The sequence below is a fragment of the Balaenoptera ricei genome, chromosome 15 (assembly GCF_028023285.1).
Source record: "Balaenoptera ricei isolate mBalRic1 chromosome 15, mBalRic1.hap2, whole genome shotgun sequence".
NCBI lineage: Eukaryota > Metazoa > Chordata > Mammalia > Artiodactyla > Balaenopteridae > Balaenoptera > Balaenoptera ricei.
In genome coordinates, this window is record NC_082653.1 from 74,129,527 (window position 1) to 74,151,344 (window position 21,818).

Sequence of the window (21,818 nt, forward strand, 5' to 3'; positions counted from 1 at the left end):
CAACTGTTTTAGAGCCAACGTCCCTGAGCAGACAAAAGCATTTTATCTGAAAATAAAGTGGTCCAGTTGATAATTTGGTTGAAATGATAAACTGGTTTAAAATGAATCTTTTAAATCACATTTTTTCCACATATAATTTAATTCTTGACCAGAGTAAGTTTATTTTCTGACTTGGACTTTTTTTTCTTTTTAAAATTTCTATTGCATGTTCAGCCAACTAACTCTTCATGTTGTGCTGAAGAATAAGCCCGAAGTAACCTAAATGTGAATTGACTTTGGCACATCCATAAAATTGGATATTTTACAGTCCTTTAAAAATTATGTGGAAATGTATTTGATGACATGGAAAGTGTTCATGATGTGCAATAATGTAAGAAAGCAAAATACAAAACAGTATTATGGTATAATTCTATTTTATTTTCCCAGGACAGTTGCTGGCATAATTATTTATTAATGTTGCCTCTTTTGCTGTCAGGTGTCCTTGACCATAAGCATATGTGCCAGCTTCAAGGGGACCACTCGTACAGCTTTGTATATACCTCCCCTGTGGGTAGAAGACCAGGACTAGTGCATGATTCACGTCTGAGAAAGTTAAAGCAGTACAAGGCCTGAGAACAGCTAACTCTGACTAAGGAAATGGCTTTGATGGGTGAGCCAGGAGAAGCTGCTGAGTTAGGATCAGTCTGTGCTACCCAAGTTTTGTTGGGACAACGTATTATGAGTGTTTTTCATGAGTCAGCCAACATGATCTTGGATCTCGTCCAGTAGGGTTCATGCCCTAAGGCTGGTCCCAAGGGATTACCCAAAATAGAAATATATCTATCCTAGATCATGGAAATGACCGGAGAGCGAGGGGTCTAGCTAGAACCTTCCAAGAGTCATAAAAGTTCCCAAAAGTGAGTCTGTTTTAAACATCCACCAAGCTGAGAATGTGAAGCTACCATACAAAAACTGGCCTATCTCTTGATCTCTCTTCCCTCCACACAGCTGCTACCCTCCAACTCTTGTTAGAAGGGAATTAAACAAGAGTTAGTGAGTGAAGGAAGAAGTGTGTAGGGAAATAGTTAAGGGGAGAAAGAAGCAGAGTAGAAGCAGGGAAAAGACTAGAAGGGAAAGAGTAGAGGGGGGGAGAGGCAGGGAGAGAGAAGGAGGAATATTGACTCTGTAACAGCCCAGGGAAGGGGAGAGGGATTAATTTTGAAGTTTTGAATACTATACATGACTGAACACTTTAATTACTGAATAGAGACTGTGTTTGCAACTTAATGTAACAGTAGGAGTATCTGTTACCTAATAATTAAAGGAAGAGCATGGGTCCTGCCCAAATCTTCATACAGAAGCAGAGGAAAAATACCCCCACTAAATATAAAGTTTAAAGAAGCAGTGGGAGACTGAAATGAAATTTTGTTTTTACCACAATCTATGTGTCATGCTTGTTGAAAACATGGTTACATTTATATTTATGTGAATATAGGAGAAATCTGGCAAGAGAGGCTCCAGACTTAACAATGATTACATTTAGGGGGTGGAATTCTTAATTTATACATTGGATATGTTACTATAAGCAAGTATTAGTTTTATCATTTTAAACAAAAGATTAAAAATCAGAAGAAATATTTTTAAAATAAACAAGTAGTTGGCATTATAATAGAATAATCCACAGGTGAGATTTAGAAGGTCTTGGACTTGGACCTGTCTTCTCTAAGTAGTCTTTTCTCTGTCTCCCACCTCTGAACACAGACCTTACCCTGATATTTCTTATTCTCCTTTCCATTTCCTTTCGACTATGTATGCTCCTGATTGATCTCTTTTTTTTATGATTACCACACATATTTTAAAATTTCCACCTGCTCACTGCTTCTCATCATCCTTCTATAGTCTTTCCCCTGTTACATGGCCATATTTCAAAACTTTTAATGCCACATTTGCCTTGTCTGCATTACTGTCAGTTTCATTTGGTAATTCACTATGCAACAATTTCTTTTACAAAACAGAGAATACTGAAAAGTGTTTATATGTTCTGAATTTCTTTTAGATGGGGAGAATAGTCCAGAAATAAAAAAATCAAACCAGAATATTTCTGATGAAAATAAAACCTGTGACATGCTAATGGAGAGATTAACAGGAGACAGTTTCTGGTACTCCATCTTAGGTGGACTCTGGGATTTTGATTACCGGTTAGAATCTAACCAAGAAAAACAGCAGAGACATTTAGGACAAGTATCTTTCACCCACAAAAAGATCACACAGGAGAGAAGCCTTGAATTTAATAGATTTGGGGAAAACTGTAATCTGAACTCAAACCTTGTTATGCATCAGAGAATTCCTTCAATTAAAATACCCCTTAATTCTGACACACAAGGAAATAGCATCAAGCATAATTCAGACTTGACTTACTATCAGGGAAACTATGTAAGAGAGAATCCTTATGAATATAATGCGTGTGGAAAAATCTTCAATCAACATATTCTTCTTACTACTCATATTCATACTGAGGGGAAACCCAGTGAATGTGGGAAGGCCTTCAGCCAAAACTCATCTCTTACTCAACCTCAGATAGTCCTCACAGGAGAGAAGCCCTATAAATGTGATGAATGTGGGAAAAGATTCAGCCAGAGGATACATCTTATTCAACATCAGAGAATTCACACAGGAGAAAAACCTTTTATATGCAATGAATGTGGGAAAGCCTTCCGTCAACATTCATCCTTTACTCAACATCTGAGAATTCATACTGGAGAGAAGCCCTATAAATGTAATCAGTGTGGTAAAGCCTTTAGCCGTATCACATCCCTTACGGAACATCATAGACTTCATACTGGAGAGAAACCTTATGAATGTAGTTTTTGTGGGAAAGCCTTCAGCCAAAGGACACATCTTAATCAGCATGAGAGAACTCATACAGGAGAGAAACCCTATAAATGTAATGAATGTGAAAAAGCCTTCAGCCAGAGTGCACACCTTAATCAACATAGGAAAATCCATACTCGGAAGAAATTATGTGAATATAATAAATGTGAGAAAACCTTAAGCCACAGTCCTTCACTTACTCCTCAGCACATAACTCAGAATTTTTAGCTTTGTCCTGGCGGGGGTGGGGGTGGAGTAAGGGACTCATATGAATATATAAATGTAGGAAAATTTTGGTCAGACCTTTTCATCCCACGCAATATCATATTATTCATAGTGGGGAGAAAGGTTATAAATAAACTTCTAATGCGTAGAAGCCAAATAAATTTAGATCTTAAACTAGTAGCATATTATATTCCCAGAAGAGGTTATAAATAGTGAAAGTAATTTATTTTATAAACAAGATTATATGAGGAGTCATGTTCCAAAACTTTTCTTAATGACCAGAAATCCTGTAGGCAATAACCTATGATTATTCCCCTGTGATTTTTATAGCATAAAGTTTTTAAATTATATAAACATTGATTAATCAAGGCAATGATATGGTATAACCAGTCACATAAACTTGAAGTGAACAGAAAAGAGCAATATTTCTTAAACTTCAGTCATTTGTATGCATCCTTTACAGATTTTACCATATTCAGTGTTTACTTAATATTTTCCTTTAAAGGGACTCAGAATTTTTAGCCTTGTCCTAGGAAATATTATTTATGGAAATTGTGAGTTCTATATGCTAATTATATTCTAATTTCCATCAAAATAAATATATAACTTTGAAATTGAAAATATCCATTGATGTACCACCTAAGTCTTCTGACCATTTTTTGAAAAGCCATGTCAGAGGATATGGCAATATTATGTTATTTTTTAGGAATCCTTGCATTATTTTCATCAAACAGGTCCTAGGATCTTTAAGAAGAGTCTTGGAGGAGACTGAGGGTCATATTGATGAACTTTGAAAAGTGATTCAGAGAAGTCTACTTTTCTATCCTGTTATTCTAGTTTTAAATTTCCCTGTAGCAAACATAGATTTTTGAACTAAAATTGTCATTTCTGTTATTATTGCAGATTTGAATAGAGAGAAGGTTTTATTTTATAATGACAGGGGCTTTATAAGAATCCCTATACCTCCCTGCACCACTGTGGAAGATGGAAGTAGGGCACCGTACCAGAGGATGAGTGGTGGTGCCACACTGAGGCTAAGAACCAGGGAAGAGCCTTACTGGCTTATATAAACAACTAAAGAAGTGTTACTAATTGGCTTATTAATTCGTTTTATTTATTGAAATATATTTATGTACCACCTTTTTCCAAAAAGAATTTAAGGTGTTTTAATTTGATTTTTATGATTACTGCCTTGTTTGACAGAAATCACTTTTTGACATTACAAAGCATCGTAAATATAAACTGTCATAAGCCATGAACAGCTGCAACTAGGAGGCTGCTTCTGTTTCCTGGCTTTCTGTTTTTCTCTCGGTCTTCTCAGGTACGGCTGAAGAAGCCATGAGGCTAAGTAAGAATGCAGTCCCCTTGCTTTCTCACCTTCCTTCTAACATATCTCCCAGCTCAAGACTTCCCCCTTTTTTTTTTCCCTGTGAAGGACTAGATATCATAGGCCTTAAGTGAAAGCTGGAATGATTTAAATTTTTTAAAAAATTAAAACACTAAAAACCAAGAAAGAAATGAAATGAATTCATTTCATCATGGAAGTTAAACTTTTCAAAGTACATTTATGTCCCATGCATCAGTGGATGAAATAGTTAATAAAACCCCAAGTTACTGTAGTCATGGAGGATTTCTAATAGTATTTTGTGTTCAGATATCTGTGAAATGGAGATCCATTGTCAAGACATATAAGTTCTGGAAGTGTCTCTTCACCAAAAGGATCTACATTGAACATTTATTTACCCTAAGGAGGCAGAGTATAGAGCACTCAGGTTTCAGGAAGGGAGAGTGAGCCAAGGCGAAGTCTCAGATAGCAGAGGTATGTATGAAAAGAAGTAATGGTTAATTACAATTGGTGAAGCCTTTGATCAAAGTTTAATTTTGCAACCGGGGGGCGGGGGGGGGGGGGAGCGGAAACCTGAATAATCCACAAAGAGTGCTAAGGGCTTCAATACAAGGCATTGTATCTCAGCACAGGGGAAGAAGGAGAGCACTATGGGATTTTTCAGGAGAGGATCAGCAGAATTTGGACAATTTCAGAAAAGAGGAGTCGGGACTGAAGAAGACCAGTTGGCCATGGATTTTCAGCAATTCTTCATAAATAGGAATTATAAAATTAGAAGCCTATTATATATCCTTAGGGTCATAAATGATTATGCTTATGTTAACTGTACAGTAAACTATGTCATTCTGGTGTGAATTCATTCTCATGTCCTTTGTTGTCTTCAACATGTTCCAAGTTAAGGGAATCCTAAATATATTTATTACATCAAAATTCAAGGAAGCCATAGGAGTAGTACTCATTCAGAAACCTGTTGTTATGATTTATTTCTGTGTAGGAGGGCAAGATATTACCCTTTTACATATATTAATTCATTTGGTCCATCCAACCAGGTGTTGTTGCCTTTCTTTTATGAAAAGAGATACTTCAGCTTAGACATAATAATAAGTGATTTATTATTCAGGGCTTCTTGGACTGAAATGTCACTAGAACATGGATCATGTTACTCCTAATCCAGTGGATACAAACAGTGCCAGGAACAGTGTTTTATAGCACTCTGAAAACATTTGATAACTATATTAAAATTAATAAAATGAGAGATTGCTGCTCAACACCAAAATTCATATGACTCTTTTTCTGAACCTCAGAGTATAAAAGGATTGCCATGTTGATAGATTCTCTTATGTCCAAATGGCTTATGGGTTGGAGAAAAATACTCATCTGGATTTTGATTAATGTTCAATTTATTAATTTAAGGAACCAACTGACATTCTTTAAGCAGCCAACATTCCTCTAATTATTCATAGATGTGCAAATAATAAATAAAAACTTAAGAATTTCTAAAATTAGATATCCCTACTCTTTTAAACACTGATCAGATTTAAATACATGTAAACATTTCATTAAAATCACAAACCTAGGGCTTCCCTGGTGACACGGTGGTTAAGGATCTGCCTGCCAATGCAGGGGACACGGGTTCGAGCCCTGGTCCGGGAAGATCCCACATGCTGCAGAGCAACTAAGCCTGTGCGCCACAACTACTGAGCCTGCACTCTAGAGCCCGTGAGCCACAACTACTGAACCCGCGTGCTACAACTACTGAGGCCCACGTGCCTAGAGTCCATGCTCCACGACAAGAGAAGCCACTGCAATGAGAAGCCTGTGCACCGCAACAAAGCGTAGCCCCTGCTCGCCACAACTAGAGAAAGCCCACGTGCAGCAACGAAGACCCAACACAGCCAAAAATAAATAAATGAAATAAATAAATTTTTTAAAAAAATCACAAACCTAAAATTTCAAATTTTATTAAGTGCCTTAAACACATTAAGAAACAGGTAAGAGGTACCCAGATTATAAAAATAATTATACCGAAACTAGTTATAAATATGTTAACTCCAGGCTTCCCTGGTGGCGCAGTGGTTAGGAATCCGCCTGCCAGTGCAAGGGACACAGGTTCGAGTCCTGGTCCGGGAAGATCCCACATGCCGCGGAGCAACTAAGCCTGTGCTCCACAACTACTGAGCCTGAGCTCTAGAGCCCGTGAGCCACAACTACAGAAGCCCGCATGCCACAACTACTGAAGCTCATGTGCCTAGAGCCCATGCTCTGCAACGAGATGCCACCGCAATGAGAAGCCCACGCACCGCAACGAAGAGTAGCCCCCGCTCGCCGCAACTAGAGAAAGCCCGCGTGCAGCAGTGAAGACCCAACACAGCCAAAAATAATAAATAAGATAAATTTATATTAAAAAAAAGTTAATTCCATGGACTTGATGTTTTTATCCTTATTTGAATATTTTCCCAGGGTTCCAATTTTCGTATGTTCCTAGGTTTACATTTTTCTACCAGGTACTATTTGTATACCTTCCTCAGGTTTTAGTAATCTTATTCAACCCAAAATAAGAATAATACTGTGACAGACAAATTAAGTTGAAATTTATGGGTTAGCAACTGGCTGATCTTTAGTTAGGTCATCCATAAAACCTAGTTGCACAGACCAAATATTCTTTGGTCTCCTTTTATAACAAAATATCACTTGTTATGTCATGGGACATTTTAAGACCTTACTTTTATATAGATTGTAAATTTTTGACACTTGAACTTTCCCAAAACCATCTGGCCCATTGGCCTGTCATTATGGTATGGTGATCTCGCTGGCTAGCATTATTTAAAGCTTTTATGTGCATCATTAGGATAATTAATGAGGCTATCCAGCTCCTTCCGGAAGAATGCAAGTTTTGTTGTCAGTTTTCCTCTATAGAACATTTGGCTACTTCATCATTTTGCAACATATTGCAACCAACTTTCTGCTTGTTTATTGTATGTGACCGTTAGAGGTGATTAACTGTTGAACCATCTTTCTACTTGGTCTGAGTGACTGTCCGGTTCTTCCTATTTCTTGATATGGTTCAACATTTTCCAGGATTACCTGGCTTGCCCAACACCCCTTTGTTTCTTCTTAACTGATTAAACAGGAACAAATACATATATACACATACATGCATGTATATATACATATATATGTACATATGCACATACTTAGCAAGAAATATATAACTTTTTAAGATCAGTATTGAATTATACATATCATGTTACAATCATCCTTTTATGACTGTTTTAACACACTTGACTTGAGCATCATTATGAACACTTGGCCTCTTATATAACAAGCAGTTCCAATTAACCATTTTTTTAAATGCTCAAATTGTGAGAACTTAGCCAGTGGAAGCTGCATTAAGCTAGCTTCTTTTAACTCTTAGCACTTTTTCTGTTATCTGTAAACACTTTCTCGTTTTTGGAAGTAAGATGGTCCAAACCCATTCCAAAATTTTCACTGTTCCAAGACGTGAGAATACTGTCTTTTTTTTTGGCTGCACTCAGCATGTGGGATACCAGTTCCCCAACCAAGGATTGAACCTGCACCCCATGCAGTGGAAGCGTGGAGTCTTAACCACTAGACTGCTGGGAAACTCCCAAGATGTGAGAATAGATTCCTGCCCAAAGAGTTCTATATTCTTTTAGTACAGAGTAGTAGAAAAGACCAAAATCTGGGCCCTAGGGATGTCTGTGACCATTGAGAGTGAGCAAAAGTCCTGCTGCTACTACAGCCACTGCTATCAGAACACTTTTTAGACTTTATAGAAAACCTTCAAAACTCCACCAAAAGCTATTAGAACTAATAAATGAATTCAGTAAAGTTGCAGGATACAAGATTAATATACAGAAATCTGTTGCATTTCTATACACTAATAATGATCTATCAGAAAGAGAAATCAAGAAAATAATCCCATTTACAATCACATCAAAAAGAATAAAATACATAGGGAATAAATTTAACCAAGGAAGTGAAATACCTATATGCTGAAAACTATAAGATACTCATAAGATACTCATGAAGGAAATTGAAGATGTTACAGATAAATAGAAAGACACCCCGTGTTCATGGATTGAAAGAATTCATATTGTTAAAACGTCCATACTACCTGCAGAAAACTATAAGAAGACACTGATGAAAGAAATTAAAGTTGATACAAATAGATGGAGAGATATACTATGTTCTTGGATTGGAAGAATCAACATTGTGAAAATGACTATACTACCGAAAGCAATCTACAGATTCAATGCAATCCCTATCAAACTACCACTGGCATTTTTCACAGAACTAGAACAAAAAATTTCACAATTTGTATGGAAACACAAAAGACCCCGAATAGCCAAAGCAATCTTGAGAAAGAAAAACGGAGCTGGAGTAATCAGGCTCCCTGACTTCAGACAATGGTACAAAGCTACAGTAATCAAGACAGTATGGTACTGGCACAAAAATAGAAATATAGATCAATGGAACAGGATAGAAAGCCCAGAGATAAACCCACGCACATATGGTCATCTTATTTTTGATAAAGGAGGCAAGAATATACAGTGGAGAAAAGACAGCCTCTTCAATAAGTGGTGCTGGGAAAACTGGACAGCTACATTTAAAAGAATGAAATTAGCACACTGCCTAACACCAGACACAAAAATAAACTCAAAATGGATTAAAGACCTAAATGTAAGGCCAGACACAATCAAACTCTTAGAGGAAAACATAGGCAGAACACTCTATGACGTAAATCACAGCAAGATCCTTTTTGACCCACCTCTTAGAGAAATGGAAATAAAAACAAAAATAAACAAATGGGACCTAATGAAACTTAAAAGCTTTTGCACAGCAAAGGAAACCATAAGACGAAAAGACAACCCTCAGAATGGGAGAAAATATTTGCAAACGAAGCAACTGACAAAGGATTGATCTCCAAAATTTACAAGCAGCTCATGCAGCTCAATATCAAAAAAACAACCCAATCCAAACATGGGCAGAAGACCTAAATAGACATTTCTCCAAAGAAGATATACAGATTGCCAACAAACACATGAAAGGATGCTCAACATCATTAATCATTAGAGAAATGCAAATCAAAACTACAATGAGATATCATCTCACACCAGTCAGAATGGCCATCATCAAAAAATCTACAAACAATAAATGCTGGAGAGGGTGTGGAGAAAAGGGAACTCTCTTGCACTGTTGGTGGGAATGTAAATTGATACAGCTACTATGGAGAACAGTATGGAGGTTCCTTAAAAAACTAAAAATAGAACTACCATACGATCCAGCAATCCCACTACTGGGCATATACCCTGAGAAAACCATATGTACCACAATGTTCATTGCAGCTCTATTTACAATAACCAGGACATGGAAGCAACTTAAGTGTCCATCGACAGATGAATGGATAAAGAAGATGTGGCACATATATACAATGGAATATTACTCAGCCATAAAAGGAAACAAAATTGAGTTATTTGTAGTGAGGTGGATGGACCTAGAGTCTGTCATACAGAGTGAAGTAAGTCAGAAAGAGAAAAACAAATACCGTATGCTAACACATATATATGGAATCTAAAAAAAAAAAAATCATGAAGAACCTAGGGGCAGGACAGGAATAAAGACGCAGACCTACTAGAGAATGGACTTGAGGACACCGGCAGGGGGAAGGGTAAGCTGGGAGAAAGTGAGAGAGTGGCATGTACATATATACACTACCAAATGTAAAACCGATAGCTAGTGGGAAGCAGCGCATAGCACAGGGAGATCAGCTCGGTGCTTTGTGTCCACCTAGAGGGGTGGGATAGGGAGGGTGGCGGGGAGGGAGTCGCAAGAGGGAAGAGATATGGGCATATATGTATATGTATAGCTGATTCACTTTGTTATAAAGCAGAAACTAATACACCATTGTAAAGCAATTATACTCCAATAAAGATGTTAATAAATAAATAAATAAATAAAATGTCCATACTACCCAAAGCAATCTACAGATTTAATGCAATTCTTGTCAAAATACCCATGACATTTTTCACAGAACTAGAACAAATAATTCTAAAATTTGTAGAGAACCCAAAAGACCCTGAATAACCAAAGCAATCTTGCAAAAAAAAGAACAAACCCAGAGATACCAGTCTCCCTCACTCTAGGCTACAAAGCTACAGTATGAAACAGTATGGTCCTGGCACAAAAACAGACATACTGACAAATGGAACAGAATAGAGAGCCCAGAAATAAACCCACACGGTTATGGTCAATTAATCTATGACAAATGTGGCAAGAATATACAATGGAGAAAAGATGGTCTATTCAAGAAGTGGTGCTGGGAAAACTGGACAGCCACATGTAAAAGAATAAAAGTAGATCATTTTCTCACACCATAAAAAGAAACTGGAAATTATTAAAGACCTAAATATAAGACCTGAAACCATAAAACACCTAGAAGGAAACATAGGCAGAACACTCTTTGACATAGGTCTTAGAGATATTTTTTTGGATCTGTCTCTTCAGGCAAGCGAAATGAAAGCAAAAATAAACTAATGGGACAGAATCAAACTTAAAAGCTTTTGCACAGCATAGGAAACCATCAACAAAATGAAAAGGCAAGTGTCCATGGACAGATGAATGGGTAAAGAAGATGTGGTATATATATATATATATATATATATATATACAATAGAATACTACTCAGCCATAAAAAGAATGAAATATTGCCATTGCAGCAACATGGATGGACCCAGAGATTAACATACTAAGTGAAGTAAGTCAGACAGAGAAAGACGTACCATATGATATCACTTATATGTGGAACCTAAAAAAAGATACAAATGAACTTATTTACAAAACAGAAACAGACTCACAGACATAGAAAACAAACCTACAGTTGCTAAAGGGGAAAGAGGGAGGGGAGGGATAAATTAGCACTTTGGGATTAACATATACACACTACTATATATAAAATAGGTAATCAACAAGGACCTACTGTATAGCACAGGAAACTCTACTCAATATCTTGTAATAACCTATAATTTAAAAGAATGTGAAAAAGAATCTGAATCACTTTGCTGTACACCAGAAACTAACACAACATTGTAAATCAACTATACTTCAATTTAAAAAATTCGACAACACACTAAAAGGATCAAAAAACATGATCAAGTGAAATTTATCCCTGGGATGCAAGAATGGCTCAACATACACAAATCAATAAATGTTATATACAACATTAACAGAATGAAAGATAAAAATCATATGATCCTCTCAATGGATGCAGAACAAAACATTTGACAATCCTGTCATGATTTTTTTAAAAAATCAACAAATTGGATATAAAAGGATATCCTAAAGATATCTGCATTCCTATGTTTATTGTAGCATTATTCACAAAAGCCAAGATATGGAAATAACCTTAATAGTGTCTGATGAATGAATAAGGAAATGTCATATATATATATATACAAAATACTATATATATTTTTACATTATATGTGTGTGTATATATTATATAAATACAAAATTCCATCTCTCTCTATATATATACAAAATACCATAGACTGAGTGACTTATAAAAACAGAAATTAATTGCTTACAGTTCTGGAGGCTGGGATATCCAAGATCAAGGTGCCCAAAGATCTGTGTTTAGTAAGGGCCCACTTCCTGGTTCATAGACAGTGCCTTTTTGCTGTGCCCTCACATGGCAGAAGGGAGCAAGGGAGTTTTCTTGGAGTCCTTTTGTAAAAGAGATTGAATCCCATTAATGAGGGCAAAGCCTAATCACTTCCTCAAAGCCCCATCTCCTAATACCTTCACAGTGGAGGTTAGGATTCAAGATAAGAAATTTGGAAGGACACAAACATTCACACCATAGCAGTGACCGTGAGGAGAAATGGATGAGAAGGATGGGTTGGGGGGCAGGGGGCGGAGGGGGAGAGAGAGGGAGATTGAATATATGAGAATGAATAATGTGTATATGGGTTATGGGTTAGGGGACTGGATGGCTGACCAAGAAGCTTATCAAATGTGGGGAGGTTTTACTCCTTTCCAAAAGCATCTGATTCATGTCTTACACCATGAATGATTGCATGTTGTTTTCCATTTTCCAAGTGCCAACTTCTTTATAGGTTAAATTTTTGTGGGTGCAAGCAGCAGACATTGACTCTGGTTGTATAGTCTCTTCAGGACACCTACCTCAGGATGCAGTAGCTCCAGTCACCTCCCATCCTCCGATCAGAGCACTCAAGATTCATATTCCTGGAAGGTAATTTGATTGGTCCAGCTTGGGCCTCGTGCTAAACGAAGATGGAGGACTTTGATTGGCAGACCCATTGAGGCTACAGACACAGGAATTCAGAAAGGCAAATCAAGGTGTTTTTACCACAGCAGACAGGACACTAAGGGGTGATAGGACTCAATCGGATCCCCCAAAATGGTATAAAGATTCCCTTAAACTGAGGACATTGAAGATACAGCAGATGCAGAAAAAAAGCCTTTTCAGAGTGTCCCTTATCTGACTAAAGGCAGAGTTTTCTTTTTTTTTTTTTAAGTCAATAGCTATTTTTTAAAATATTTATTTATTTTGGCTGCACCGGGTCTTAGTTGAGGCATGTGGACTCCTTAGTTGAAGAAAGTGGGATCTAGTTCCCTGACCAGGGATCGAACCTGGGCCCTCTGCACTGGGAGCAAGGAGTCTTACCCACCGGACCACCAGAGAAGTCCCTAAAAGCAGAGCTTTCTAAGAGTGAAGCTGCCGTAAATCCCCTCTCAGAGGAGATTCCAGCTAGGACGGAGACCAACAAACCACTGGCACCAGGATGAGAAATTGCACAAACAAACATTATCACAAACTGTTATACTTTCCATTGTTCTCATAAAAGCCCATTTGCCTTTCCTAAAAGTCCACTTGTTTTCCCAGAGGCCCTTTCTCCCTCCTTCCTTTCCCCTATTAAGTTGGTATATAATCTCCTATTTCTAGTTGTCCAGGAGTCTCTTCATCTGCTTCTGCATGCATGTGTAAATAAACCTTGTCTTTTCCCCTGGTAATCTATTATCAGTTCATTCACAGCTCCACCATCAACACTCAAACCTAAGTTAGTAGAGGGAAAGTTTTCCTCCCAATGAGGGTTGGAAAAAATCAGCAGAAGTTTTTTCTACCTTCGATGGTGTGAAATGATTTGATTTGCATTAAAAAATCATTCTGGGGGGACTTCCCTGGTGGTCCAGTGGTAAAGAATCCACCTTACAATGCAGGGGACGCAAGTTCAATCCCTGGTCAGGGAACTAAGATCCCACATGCCACGGGGCAACTAAGCCCGCACACCACAACTACTGAGCTCGCGCACCTCAACTAGAGCCCGCATGCCTGAAACTACAGAGCCTGTGTGTACTGGAGCCTGCGCGCCACAACTAGAGAGGAGAAAACCCGCACGCCACAACTAGAGAGAAGCCCGCGCTGCAATGAAAGATCCCGCATACCTCAGTGAAGATCCAGCGTGCCGCAACTAAGCCCTGACACAGCCAAAAATAAATTAAATAAATAAATAATAAATCTTAAAAAAAAATCACTCTGGGTATGTCATTGGTTTTATTAACAAGAGAAGTTGTAAGCTTGCTTGTAAAAGAAAGGAATTTAAGTTCATAGCTAGAGGGAAATATGATATCCCAGAAAAGTTTTTGTTCATATGAAATAATGCATATAAAGTTATTACCACTTTCATTGAAAATTAGCTCCCATTTCTGAAATTTCAAACATCTCACACTCTCCCCCCCACCATCTCTCCTTTTAAATTCACTTGCTAAGTGTGCCCTTGGCCTTAATTCTTTATCTGGATTCACACTTCAATCTAATGACACCACCACTTTTTTTTTTTTTTTTTAACCCTCCATTAACTCCCTCCTAGTCTAGCAATTCCCTAACAAGAGCCTAATACATTCCCAGCCTTCCTTCTAACTGAGAAGGCGTCAGCAGCAGCCCACATATACATGTACCCACACCGGACTTCTCTCCATCTCACAGATATTGAAAATTAACACCTAAAGTCATACTAGACATAAAAATCTCCCTAAGTTTATCTTAAATACAACTCCTGGGGGTGGAAACGCTTAAACATTTCAGTCTCAGCATTTGGCAACGTCCAATGATCCAATGTTTGATGAATGAATTAAGTTCCTTTGATTTGGAAGGCCTTGTCCAATGCCTGGGAGCTCAACAGAAAAAGAGGGAAACTAAGTGGCACGGATAAAGGAAAGGCCGAATCCCAACGCTCCTTCCGCCGTGCAGGTGAGGAAAGCAGAGATCAGAATCTCCAGTTAAGCCACAGCCCGCGGCTCCTTTTAAGGGGCAGTGGGCGGAGCCCTGACTTTAACCCCGCCCAGGACTGAGGGGACTCGTGGCCAATGAGAGGGCGGTCCGGGGTGGAGCGACCTGCGTGCGACGTGACGCCATCACGCTCCGGTCGGCGCTCCGCAGGGCGTGCGCCGGAACAGTGGACTCTGTAGGTAACCACCTGCCGCGCTCCGCCGCAGAAGTGGGGTGGATTCCGGAGACCGAAGCGCAGCGTCGTGGGAGCCCTCCAGGCGAGTCGAGTCGAGTCACCCGGCCTCGGGGTTTTAGGGGCGAAGGGATCAATCACCCCCAACCTTCCTCAGGCTGGGCGGCATGGACTCACTATTAATTGATCTCGAAAGCAATGACAAGTCAAGGTCTCCGGTGGAGAGGACACCACGGCCGCGCCGCGTCGGCCTTGCGTGCCCCAAGTAGCCAGGCTGTGAGCGTCTGGGGAGAGGCAGCCCAGCGGGATGCAAAGCAATAGGGACGCCAGTAAAGGACAGCGTTTATTCGCGCTGTTGGGCACCTTATAGGTTAAATCTTCAAAGCACTCCTGTGAGTAAGCCCTGTTGTTATTCCCATTTTGCAGAGGGGGAAACTGAGGCTTAGAGAGGTTAAAATTACAGCTTTGTAAACAGTATAAAGATGGGAGGTTGAGTAATTAAGGAAATAATGAAACGTGTAAGCAACTCTAAAGCGGTGATTCCAGAGGGCCAACAAAAGCTGTTTCTGAACTGGGGCAGTTCTAGTGACAAAATTCATTTGGTGAGTCACAACCATCAGAATATTGAACTTTGTAATTTGTTTTCAGGTGACCAAAGCCACATAATGTCAGTAGTTCGTTCATCTGTCCATGCCAAATGGGTCGTGGGGAAGGTGATTGGAACAGCAATGCAAAAAACTGCTAAAGTGAGAGTGACCAGACTTGTTCTGGATCCCTATTTATTAAAGGTAAGGAACATCTCTATTTTCAGATGGCATTGATAAATCACCAACATGTTCTGGGTTCTGAGCAGAAAAACACTCCCCTGTCAGTAAAGATGCATTGAGCATCTGCTGCACACCAGACATTGTGCTGGTCTGTGGGTGTAACAAAGTGAATTAATCATGGTTCACACTCACATTTTAGAGACACATAGAGTTAATTTCAATTCAGTCTGACAACTGCTATAGTCATTCTATGTGCAAAATACTTTGGGAGCAGAAGACTCCTCGTTCTTTCTTCCCAGGTTGCTGAGGAGAGTATTCTTGATTATATAAGACATTTGAGCTGAAGCTCCAAAAGGATTTTATCCAGAGGACCAGTTGGGGGGCAGGAGGAGTTGGGGGAGTCATTCCAGCCATGATGAATAGTTTGTGGAAGTTCTTTTAGCCATGTATTTACCTAAGACAAATAGACTCCTAGTTATTTCGGCAGCAAAAATGTGTTTATTCGGGATCAGCAGAGAATTGCAATTCAGGGTCTGTAACATGGTGAGCCATGTGCAAGTCTCCCACAAAAGTGGTGAGGTGACCGGGGAGGAGAGTGCTTTTACAGAGGGGAAAGGAAGTTGGGAGGGGATGGTAAACAAAGAGTCCATGGCTCTTCACTGGCTGCGTTGTTGCCGGGAAAGAAGAGAATGTCTTTCTTCCTGTTGATCTCTGCTATCATCACAGGGTGTGAGAGCTTCCCCTTCTGGTCTCCTGACTCTGTTTAATTGAGGTTTCTGTTTATTAATTCCTTACGCATGAAAGGGCATGACATTCTAACTGGAGCAGCAAGTGGTTCGGCAATGTTGAGCCCAGAGCTTGGCACTAAGTAGAGGCTGTTGTTGAATGAACACGAGAAGGATTGGAGCTGGAGTGTCAAGGGTCTTTTATGTTGTGTTTTGGATTTCATCCTATAAGCAAAGGAGACAGAGATAGGGATGAGGACTGGGGGTAAGGAAATGGGTAAGGAGGTTATTGCAGATGTCTAGGATGGAAATGATAAAGAACTGAACAGTCCTGGGAGCAGTGAGGATGAAGTGGAAAAAGATTTCAGGAAAGAAGGGACAGCGTCCTTGATTTGGTAGATGCGCAAGGGAGGGAGGGGGAAGTGCCAAGGATGTTTCTGCATTCAAGGTTGGGCACACTGGTGGGCACAAATGCTGTTTGTTATCTAGGATCAAAAACACAGGAGCCTTTTCAGGGTCTTGTGAGGCTGGGGAGATCCCAGCCGGGAGAAGGACGTTGGATCTCATTGTCCTCCTAGCCCTTCGACTCTCCCTCGAAGCCTCTCAATGAAATGGCGTGATCCCAAAGCAAAAACAAAAGCAAAACCACAGGAGCAAGCTGAAGAGTGATGGCATGATCATTGGCCTTAGAATCAGAGGGCCTTAGTTTGAGTACTGGCTGTTGGTTACTAGCCGTGCACATTACTTAACCTCCTTGAGCTTGTTTTTCTCATCTGTTAAATGGGACTACCTGCTGTGGCAGGGTTGTCTTGAGGAATAGGTGGTTCTAGGTCTCATCTGTGGCTTGTTTGCAATACTTTGAGTGAGGCATGAAGCTAAGTGCTTTATGAACATTATAATGTTTCATTCTCTTGATAACTTTAGAGGTGCAGGTATTGGAGCCTCATTTTATGGTGGGGGAAAAAAAAAACTGAGCTTGGAGTAGTTAAGTGACTTGTCCCAAATCACACAGCTAGTGGTGAGATAGTGTGTTTTTAGGCTGGAGAGAAGGCTCTACTGGGAAGGAAGAGTTTAAATATTGTAGAAGAGGATGATAATTGATAGAGCAAGGGTAGTGCAGGAAATAAGCAGGAGAGCTTGGGACAAGATCAGTTCTGGAAAAGTCATTGCCGTTTTCCAGAATTTAAGCAGCTAATTTTTGTATTGGAAGTCTCCATAAGTATGTTATCTATTTTTTTCCCCAAGTTCCAGCTTGTTTTCTGCGCATTCCTTTTTCAGATTTTGTACTGCATTGCCAGGTCATGGATGGGAACTACTGATTTGTTTCCTCCTTCTCTCAACAGTATTTTAATAAGCGAAAAACCTACTTTGCCCACGATGCTCTCCAGCAGTGCACCGTTGGAGATATTGTGCTTCTCAAAGCTCTACCTGTCGCGAAAACAAAGCACGTGAAGCATGAACTGGCTGAGATAATTTTCAAAGTTGGACAAGTCATAGATCCAGTGACCGGAAAGCGCTGTGCAGGAACCACCTACCTGGAGAGTCCAGTCAGTCTGGAAACCACCCACCTAAGCAAAAACCTGGAAGAACTCGATCTCTCTTCAACACAGTGAAGGAGGATTGGAAAACGGAGCCAAAAGGGAAGGATTTCTAAGTTTGCTTTATGGAAAAATTTTTATAAGTTTCCTCACAAACCGTCCAGTTTCTTTTCTGGTATTTATGAACTAGCTAAAAGTAAATGAAGTAAAGGCCTTGTTATAATTTTTCATAAAGGTTTACAGTCATGTTTCAAATTTCCTTCTCAGCGAACATACTTTCCTGTTACACTAAGTGTGCCTAGCAGTGCGCTGCATTATTTTGTAAGCTCACTGTTTTAGAAGGTGGTTTTTTGTTTTTGTTTTCATTCAGAGGAATCTGGAATTTATCTTGGAACTTTTATTTTGGGAGAAGAAAACCTTTTGATATCGTAAACAGATAAGACCACATTAAGTGAATATTTATTTTTGATACTATATATTCGAAATTAAGTTTTTCTCTGATTTAACCAATTCCAAATGGAAACAGTTAACATGCTGGGGTCAGACTTTATCAGATTAAAGTCTGTATTAATAAGAATGTTGACACGTAGAAAATAAAACTAAAATTCTGTCACTTTTCTCCTGTATCCTAGGCTAAATAGGAATGAGTTCTTAAAATCTGATACATTGATGAAGTTGTAGAATTTCTCACACACATGCATTTGAGTTGGAGAGTTTCAGAGTTTTATTGCTGTTCACTGATAAACTGTGATAACTTAGATTTTGACCTGATGAAACACTGAGCTATATATTTCAGTTTTCTGGCTCCCAGAAGGGACTTGGAGTATATTTCAACCTCAACAAATATGTCAGTATTTGAGTAATAACCACAGGCACTGCCCCCTCCTCAGGGCTTATAATCTCCTGGGCAGGTATGCACAAGTATCTTCATGACAAACACAGAAACACATGGGTGGGGGAGAAACTGGGGTAACTTTCCAGAAAAAAATGAGAGAATGCTAGAACTGAATCTTAAAGGAAGAGTCTCCAGGTTAGTGCGTGAGGGATTTGGAAAGGGCATTCCAGGCAGAGGAAGGGGGTGTAAAGTCCTCGAAGGATGAGAGAAAGGACTAACCAAGGGGTTTTGGAAGCGGTGAGCACTGCTGGGACATTGAACGAGAGTGGAACTCAAGTAGAGAAATAGGCAGGAATTGTAAGTGGTGGTGGGTTGTTTCATGTTTTAAAGAGTGATATAATTAGATTCACATTTCTGTAAAGTAATAGCATCTGTGTCAGGAATAGACTGGAATGGGAAGGATTGGAGGTAGGGAGACAGTGACCTGTTCAAAGATTGGTCCTAAGACATAAACTGAGTTGGGCAGGGAAGATGAAAAGAAGTTAGATAGATGATGTTCCGAAGTAGAACTCTCAGGAAGGATGAGCCAAAGGGAGGCATCTTAGACTGTCTGCCAAGGGGGTGGCTATGCGGTACCGGTTATCCTGGAGGGGACAGGACACCTGTCCAAGCCATCTCTAAAAGCTCAAATATTTTAAAGGCTTACCTATACTCTAATGTATCATTTTTATCTTAACATAGATACTTTCCCTGAAAATCTTGGTGTAAAAATTATCCTCCAGGAAGATGCCCCATGTTTATCCTATGACATTGTAACCTAAGCCACACCCCTGTGAAATAAGAGTTATCTCCTTCCCCCCAGTAAAAAGCACTGGGTTAATGGAACTTCAGAGCAAAATGATAGTGGAGAAAAAAGTGCAGAATGAGTGGCCTAATACTAAACACAAAAGCCAGGTCAGCAAAGAAATGCCTTCCAAGTTAACATTTCAGGAAAATAGACTTGAAAGCATCTGTTTCCTGAAATAGAGCTGAGAAATTGGGGAATATGTAAGAAAGTCGCACCGACACCACTGGCTTGAAGAGGCCCTGCCTCCCACAGTGCAGGATGGGGACATGTCCTTTCCACCTTGGAGAGAACTCCAGCCTCCCTTTTGCGTCTCTGCAGCCTCTATGGCCTCAGGAAGCATAAACCAGTTGAGATCAGGAGCTGGCCTGATCAACAGCCTCTGGCCTCCTGTCCCTGTGTGCCTGGCCTCCTTTCCACCAGGTGCCTCTCCCTGGTCTGGGGCAGATTCTTGTTTCCCTCCCTCCATCCACAGGATCCACTTCTGTTCTCCCTGGTGGCTCCTTGCCATATTAACATGTTCAAACATTGCCCCAGTCAGAGAAACTCCTGCACCCCTGGAGCCCCCTCCCCCTTCCTTCGCCTCCGAAGATTACCAGCTTCAGAGAACCCCTCAGCCCGCAAGCCCAGTTCCTGCCCCCAGCCCTCCTAGCAGAGACCTCCCCGCTCCCCCGTCCTGAGTGGCGTGGTCCAAAAGTGGGTTGGAGAAGAATTTCCAGACACAAGGCAGAATGTAAAGAAGATAGAATTTATTAGAGGGAAGGGTCGCTGCCAGAACAGCGGGCCGACTTCCTAGTAGTCTGGGAGAGCCGAGCCGGAACATGTGCTATTGATCAGGGGTTTTTTTTTTTTGTTTTTTGTTTTGTTTTATTTTTTGGTCATCCTGAGTGCAGCCGACTTTTTTTTTAAATTTATTTATTTATTTATTTATTTATGGCTGTGTTGGGTCTTCGTTTCTGTGCGAGGGCTTTCTCTAGTTGTGGCAAGCGGGGGCCACTCTTCATCGCGGTGCGCGGGCCTCTCACTATCGCGGCCTCTCTTGCTGCGGAGCACAGGCTCCAGACGCGGAGGCTCAGTAATTGTGGCTCACGGGCCCAGCCGCTCCGCGGCATGTGGGATCCTCCCAGACCAGGGCTCGAACCCGTGTCCCCTGCATTGGCAGGCAGATTCTCAACCACTGCGCCACCAGGGAAGCCCTATTGATCAGTTTTTATAGCCAGAAAACAAAGGAATGGTCCGAGGTGAAAATTTCGTTTACCGATTGGTCGGGGCACATATACCTTCCTTCTCTAGGGTGGGAGTGGGACAGGCCAGATGCCTTTCCTTATTTGGGACAGGTCCTGTTGCCCAGGTGGGCGTCGCCCAGGTGGGCTCAGGAATTTCGTAACCATCGCAACATGGTGGGGAGGGCGAGTAAGAGTCCGGTAAGGGGTGCTAAGGGGTGTAACGCTGACACTTTTTCAGGCAGGGTCGTACTTTGTCCTTGGAGCATCACACTGAGGACCCGCACTGGATTTGAAACGCTCCCTTTGGTGGCTGGGGAGCTCCTCCCTGTTTCTCTCCCTTTTCTAACTGTCCAGCTCACTTTCTGCGGGCCTTGTCTTGGTTGCGGTTTCATGAGTACATTTGTGGCTCTTTTATCTTGCCACAGGATACATTTCCCCCCAACAGTGCCATCCTGACCCACGCCCTTCTTTAAGCTGTTTCCTTGGCCAGGCAGAGTTGTCCTCCCTCCTTCCACGAGTCAACTCTTTCCCTTGGGACTGCGCTGTTGTGCCAGCTCCCCAGGGTCTATCCTCCACTTGCCATGCACCACCGGTTACATGCTCTCCCGTCCGTGTTCCCTCCCTTCTCTCCATTTCAACACTTGACACTCCAGTCATTTCACATCCAGCCCCACCAGACTGGGACGGCTCCAGGGCGAGGATGGGGCCCAGCCCACCGGTGCTGAAATCAACGGGAACAATGGAGTCTGGAGACCACGAGAGAACCTGAGTGTGCGTCCATCCAGAATGCTTCTATTACAGCGTAATTGATTTTTGAAAAGGCAATATATTTACACGGAGCAAAATCCAAAAGGGTATTCGGGGAGAAGCCCGCCCCTCCCCCCAGCTTCGCACCCCAGGTCCTGGATTCCCCTAGGAACCGTGTTACTCTCCCCTTGTGGATCTCGCCACGTGCATT

At 40.7% G+C, this 21,818-nt stretch overlaps 1 protein-coding gene across 5 annotated transcripts in view; it reads left to right on the top strand.

The window, feature by feature from the left end:
- LOC132348630 (small ribosomal subunit protein uS17m) overlaps nucleotides 1-18,214 on the top strand; it is a 42,295-nt gene extending 24,081 nt beyond the window's left edge. For 2 of the 5 annotated variants that reach the window (XM_059896349.1, XM_059896350.1), the window contains one exon: nucleotides 2,036-3,519. In XM_059896349.1, coding sequence (XP_059752332.1) covers nucleotides 2,036-3,078 — 1,043 coding nt within the window. In that variant the 3' untranslated portion in view covers nucleotides 3,079-3,519. Of the gene's footprint in view, nucleotides 1-2,035; nucleotides 3,520-14,876; nucleotides 15,318-15,573; nucleotides 15,714-17,760 lie in introns of those variants that run through there. The other 3 variants (XM_059896354.1, XM_059896353.1, XM_059896351.1) reach the window with 3 other exon arrangements.
- The last annotated feature ends 3,604 nt before the right edge of the window (nucleotides 18,215-21,818 follow it).